The sequence below is a fragment of the Vicia villosa genome, linkage group LG2 (assembly GCF_029867415.1).
Source record: "Vicia villosa cultivar HV-30 ecotype Madison, WI linkage group LG2, Vvil1.0, whole genome shotgun sequence".
Lineage (NCBI taxonomy): Eukaryota > Viridiplantae > Streptophyta > Magnoliopsida > Fabales > Fabaceae > Vicia > Vicia villosa.
Window position 1 is genome coordinate 95,910,153 of NC_081181.1, and position 6,229 is coordinate 95,916,381.

The 6,229-nt window shown below is 32.4% G+C and overlaps 1 protein-coding gene across 1 annotated transcript; it reads right to left on the reverse strand.

Moving 5' to 3' along the window:
• Nucleotides 1-898: 898 nt before the first annotated feature.
• LOC131646477 (leghemoglobin Lb5-10-like) lies at nucleotides 899-2,124 on the reverse strand. Its single transcript, XM_058916505.1, has 4 exons — nucleotides 1,965-2,124; nucleotides 1,739-1,850; nucleotides 1,515-1,622; nucleotides 899-1,128 (listed from the first exon to the last, which is right to left on the reverse strand). Exons 1-4 carry the CDS (start codon nucleotides 2,057-2,059, stop codon nucleotides 1,000-1,002), a joined length of 444 nt encoding a protein of 147 aa, XP_058772488.1. The 5' UTR covers nucleotides 2,060-2,124; the 3' UTR covers nucleotides 899-999.
• Between the last annotated feature and the right edge of the window lie 4,105 nt (nucleotides 2,125-6,229).

A 6,229-nucleotide genomic window follows, 5' to 3' on the forward strand; every position in this document is an offset into this window, starting at 1 on the left:
TCAAAATCTTTTTTTTCGTGACAACAATCCGGTTAAGTTCATGGAATGAATGTACCAAAAATTCTTTTTAATTGGCGGTTTAACTGCAGAGAAAACCGCCAGCCAACTCTCTTAAAAATCGGCAAGTCATCCAAGGCAGCAAATATAGAAGCAAATGTGAGAAACTGCTGAGAAAATGTGTGGAAAAAACCGTAAGACATAGTTTTTTTATTTAAAAAAATATTAAAAAAAACAAATATCAGTATTGTTATATTTTACACATCAAAAGAAATATAAGTACCATCAAATTGTTATATTTTACAAATATAAGTGTGTGTGTGTGTGTGTATATATATATATATATATATATATATATATATATATATATATATATATATATATATATATATATATATATATATATATATATATACCATCAAATTCTATTTTACACATCATCTATTTATATGTCATTTAATTTGAGTATTGTTATATTAAATAAATATATATAAAATAAAAAGAAATATTAAATATAAAATTTAAAATTTAAAAAAATTTTAAAAAAAATTACGTGGAATTATAAAAAAAAATAAAATGAATGTCATGTGTATAGCATATTCACAGTCAGCATTTTTTTATTGTCCACGTAGACATTTTTTGCACACAAAAATGGAAGAGGGTCTTTAATGATGATAATATATTTTGTGAGGTCTGTTACAAAAAAAAAATATTTAAGGGAGGGAAAATCAAAACACGCCTATATGGCAGGGGAGTAAAGGCCTTTAACCCTTGTTTGTTTTATTCACTTATCTTATTTTTGAAAATTAAAAAATAAATTCTCTTTGACTAAGTTTATCCCTTTTTAAAAACTTGTATTTTGTTAGAAATTATTTTATCCAAAAATTAATCACAACAACAATATTTTGAACAACATTTATTATTATAGGATTTTGTTTAACATATTTTAGTAATACATATTTTATTCAATAAATTTATTTATAATTATTATATTTTTCGTATTTAATTCATTGCCTTCTTAATTGCAGTTGCTAATCCATCATAAGCTACTTCCCAAGCCGTGCTCAATTCTTCACTCCAATTATTTCCAGATGCTTTCTTTATTGTTTGCAGCAAAGCTTCTTTAACCACCTACAGGACATCAATGTATAAATTTTGGTTTAAACATTTGATATTTTTAAAAATAAAATAAAATTTATGAAGAAAAAATTATTATTAATAAAGAATACCAATGATTATCTTATAAATGTAAAAAATTAAATGGAGTGGTAATAAATTATCTTTAACTGTTTCAAGAATTTTATTGTTACATCCATCAATTTTATTTTATTTTGATAGTTTTATATCTAAAAATTAATTCTGATATGATTTTCTGTAAATATTTCTTTCAAGTATTTATATTATTAAATAAAATATGTATGGAATAAAAAGTGTTTATTTATTGTCATATTATTGAATTATAAATAGTTTGTTATATAAAAATGAATCAATTAAAATATTTTATTATATAAGCATACCACAAAATGAGGATCAGTAACTCCCTTTTGAACATGAATAGCACCTAATGTAGCATTTCCTAAGACTACTTCTCCTTTTGCTCGGAGTTGAGCAGCTGAGTCACGCACCTATAAGTCAAAATAATTAATATTTTAAGGAAAATAATGTCCATTTTAATGAAATTATTAAGATAAATAGTACTATAATTCGGTATTTATAAAAATTAATGTTATATTACACTTACCAAACCAAATACTTGTTCAGCATGGGCTTGAAGTTTAGGACTATCCTCTATTCCAGCTGTGTCTTTAAGAAAAGAGAACAAGCCCTTAGCTGCAGGTGCTTTCTCGAGTATACTTTTATCAAAATAACCAAACATACTTTCTTGTTAAATAGCACTATAATTTGACAATCGATAAAAAGAGAAAACACAAGTTAAAAACACAAAAAAAAAAAGATATTAAACTTACATAGTGTAGAACAAAATACTATTGCCAGAAAGATTTTGTGTGAATGACTCCCATGAACTATTAACTAAAGCCTCTTGCTTATCAGTAAAACCCATTTTTTTTTTGTTTTTTATTTTGTTGATTGCACATATGAATTCTATACTTATTTATACAAAAAAAAATGGAGGGAGTAATTCACGTAGTCAATTAATTTATTGTTTTTATTGCAAAACTATTGTCTTGTAGAGGTGGCCATTGACATTATAAAGAGACAAGAGTATTTTCAAAAAAATTAATCAAATAAAACTTATTAAATAACTTTTTTTTAGAACAAAAAATATAAACATTCTTTAATGTGATAAAAATGTTAAATAGAACCATATTTATAATTTCCTAAAATAATTTTATTCTCATAATATTAATAAATATAGTTTCATATTTTTCAGGTACACAATTTCTTATCTCCATTTTCATTATATTTATCGTGAACACAAAACTGACATGGGCATTGGAGTATTAATCATGCAGGCACCCCATCTTTGGTCCACCGTAATAAAGATTACTAACTCCAGTTCAAGATCAACCTCTCAAATTCTAGAGGAATCAAAATGGCAACCTTAAATCCAGGGTGTCGCATCACTAAATTTGTTAGGAACTTTGCATCACCATAATTTTTTATATTTTTTCCATTTTTGTTGTCCCACGGAACAGTAGCGCCGTCTGCGAGAATTAACTTCAGATTCCTAAAATTTCCACGAGGTCTAATATGATTTTTAGATTTGGAATCTGAAAGCATCTCTGGTGAAGAAATTGAGATTTCATGGAATCAAGATCTGCAATCTTGATCTGATAGATCGCTCATCTCGACCTTTAACCACCATGAGAAGACACCGACAAATATTCTCGGATATGGATTCATATCTATAGCGTTTTGACCAGTTAGGCTCAATTGAGCTTAAGCCGACTAGGAATCTCTACCTCCAACTCATGCCGAGTATATTTAACATATCTCCTCATATTTGAGCATAGACTGGTCATGGATGTGAGCCACGATGGAATAAATCGTGTAACACTCTAATTTTTAATATTTAATTTTCATAGAGTGTTGGGAGTGTTTTTAAATTAATTAATTTAGTTTGTGAATTGTGGGTAGAGATCTATAATATTAAATGTAGTGTAAAAGGGAGGTTTAGGAGCTTAATGTTGGATTAAAGTTTGATTATAATTATTATTTAATTATATTTATTTAATATTAGAAATAAAAGAGAAATATAAAGTGTGTGAGTAAGGACAAAGCATGCTGAAAAGAACTGTGTTAGTTTATGGAGTTAGTCGATTATCCTAAAAGCAGTCTAAGAAGTTATAGTTGGTATCAGAGCAGGTCAGTTCATTCGGCCTAGGTTTTGTTAACTTGTTTGTACCATTGTGCACGACAAGTGTGTGAAACTCTATCGACACTCATTTCCCTAACCGTTAGCCAACAGGAGTGAGATTGAATCATGTGGGGGAGGATCCGTTGCGAGTAGTGTGTCGCGGGAGTTAGAGATTCAGATGAGAGATCTTATCTAGAGATGATTTCTTCAGATAATTTTCAAGGGAGAAAGTTCTTTAGGTGGGGGGCAGTTGTAACACCCCAATTTTTAATATTTAATTTTAATAGAGTTTTGGAAGTGATTTTAAATTAATTAATTTAATTGGTGAGTTTTGGATAGAGACCTATAATATTAAACATAGTTTAGAAGGGAGGTTTAGTAGCTTAGTGGTCGATTAAAATTTAATTAAAATTATTATTTAATTATATATAGTTAATATTAGAAATAACATAGAAATAGAAAGCATGTGAGTGAGGATAAAGCATGCTAAAAAACCTCAGGTTGGTTTGTGGGGTCAGTCGGTAATCCTAAAAGTAGTATGAGGCATTATAGTTGTTATTAGAGTAGTTAGTTCATTCGACCTAGGTTTTGTTAACTTGTTTGCACCCTTGTGTACGTCAGGTGTGTGAAATAATGTCAACACTCATTTAGCTAACTGTTAGCCAGTAGGAGTGAGATTGAACCAAGTCGGGGAGGATACGTCAAGAGTAGCATGTCGTGGGACATAGAGAGTTAGATGAGAGAGTCTTATCTAGAGATGCTTTCTTCAAGTAATTTTCGATGGCGAAAATTCTTTAAGTGAGGGAGAGTTGTAACACCTTAATATTTAATATTTAATTTTAGTAGAGTTTTGGAAGGGTTTTTAAATTAATTAATTTAGTTGGTGAATTGTGGATAGAGACCTATAATATTAAACATAGTGTAGAATGGAGGTTTAGTAGCTTATTGGTGGATAAAAATTTAATTAGAATTATTATTTAATTAATAGTTAATATTAGAAATAGTAGATAAATAGAAAGCATGTGAGTGAGGACAAAGCGTGCTAAAGACTCGTGTTGGTTTAAGGGGTCAGTCGGTAATCTCGAAAGCATTTTGAGGCATTACAAATCGCATCCGATATATGCCTCTTCATGGAGGTCACCATGACTGGGCCATGCTAGATGTCTCATCTTCATAAAACCTCACGTCGGGTGTCTCATCATCGTAACATCTAGATCCTAGCCCCGGATAATCATAAAGTCTTTGTGACTGTAGAATAATAAGGGAGTTATGAGGTGGTTGAAATTTCTAATTAGGGGGTTACTCAAAGGATCAGATGGTAAGCTAGGTATCGAATACATTGGATTAAGTGAAGGCCACATGACTTTCCATCGACGCCTAAAATCCCTAACACCCCGAACATGTTCCAAAGGAAAGACTACGAAGAAGACTTGGGTGTAAATCAAGAAGAGAAAGGACAACACGTTTATCATGGGCAGCAATGGCATATCTACCCGAAATATTCTACATGCTACAAACCATATGAGCTTTAAATAACCGTCGACCAACATAAATTCTACACCCGAATTTCGTTGTTCTCGGTAGGATGACTAGGCAACCCTAACATGCTTGGGACAACTCTAAACTCAGATGTGTAGGACCACCTCAACCTCGAGAAGTAGAACCAGACACACCTATCAAATGTTGACCATCTCCAAAGCCGAGAACTCCGTCTCCCAAATCTCTGACAACCAAGCTACCCAGACAACACATTCGAGGGCGAGAAATCAGTATATACATGCGGCTGACTGCAATATTTAATTAATATAAGTGTGAATGCACATAATAGCAAACTGAGGTACAACTAACATGATTGATGTCAGAAGTAAAGATTTCAAGGGTGTTGTCGAGACACTTTTGACGTCCAACTACAATAATCAATACCCCACAACTCCGACTGCACCTAAAGATTTTAAGGATGTTTTCGGAGATGTTTTGCATGTACGGCTACGACAATCAATACCCCACCGCACTGACCGCGCCTAGAGATTTCAGGGGTGCTTTCAGAGGCACTTTGCGTGTTCGACTATAATAATCAATAACCCACAGCGCCTACCACGCCTAAAGATTCCAAGGGAGTTTTTGAAGACACTTTTCACATCCGACTACAACAACCAATTCCGTCAGGGGTGCTGTCAAAGTTGCTTCACACGCCCGACTACATCAATCAAATACCCCTTTGTCAATGATTAAACACATATCTACATAGTTGTCGCATCCCCTCTCGGGTTTAACCCCTCCAAGGGACGTGAGTGATGGAGCCTAGAGATGTCTACCTCGATCCGAGCTTTACCTCGGAGAGAGGGACGTGGATCCTCTACCTTTGTCCAGGGAATGATCCTCTGTGACCCGAAGTGCATTTCAAAGCATGGTCATATCTAGCCGATTTCAAGCCCATTACATGTGAGTATGATTCAAAGCATAACCGTATCTAGCCGGTCTCATGCCTTATTCTTATGAATATGATTCAAAGCATAACCGCACCCAATCAATCTCATGCACTATTCCTATATATATGATTCAAAGTATAGTTGCATCCAGCCAATCTCATGCCTTATTCCTATTAATATAATTCAAAGAATATCCGAATCTAGTCAGTTCCTTGCGAAATCACTACATGTGCAGTTTAAAGTATAAACACACTTAGTTTGACTCATGCCTCACAATTAGGAATTCAACATACAACCGTGTGGAGCCTGATCAACCGTTCTACATTAAAAGCGTAGTTTACGATCGGCCACATCAAGCATGTTTTAAGTATGAATGCCTCTAGTCGACCAAACATCTTACTAATAAAACGTGTACATATTAATGAGGAAAACTCATGAATAAAGTAGCCCAACATAACATCATGAAGAACTTGAGGTTATTTAC

Excerpts from the sequence above, each read along its gene's own strand:
- LOC131646477 (XM_058916505.1), bottom strand. The coding sequence starts at position 2,059 with ATGGGTTTTACTGATAAGCAAGAGGCTTTAGTTAATAGTTCATGGGAG. Across the intron at positions 1,851-1,964 it reads AGTATTTTGTTCTACACTAT|TATACTCGAGAAAGCACCTG; the intron begins GTAAGTTTAATA and ends TTTTGATAAAAG. Across the intron at positions 1,129-1,514 it reads TTACTGATCCTCATTTTGTG|GTGGTTAAAGAAGCTTTGCT; the intron begins GTATGCTTATAT and ends GATGTCCTGTAG.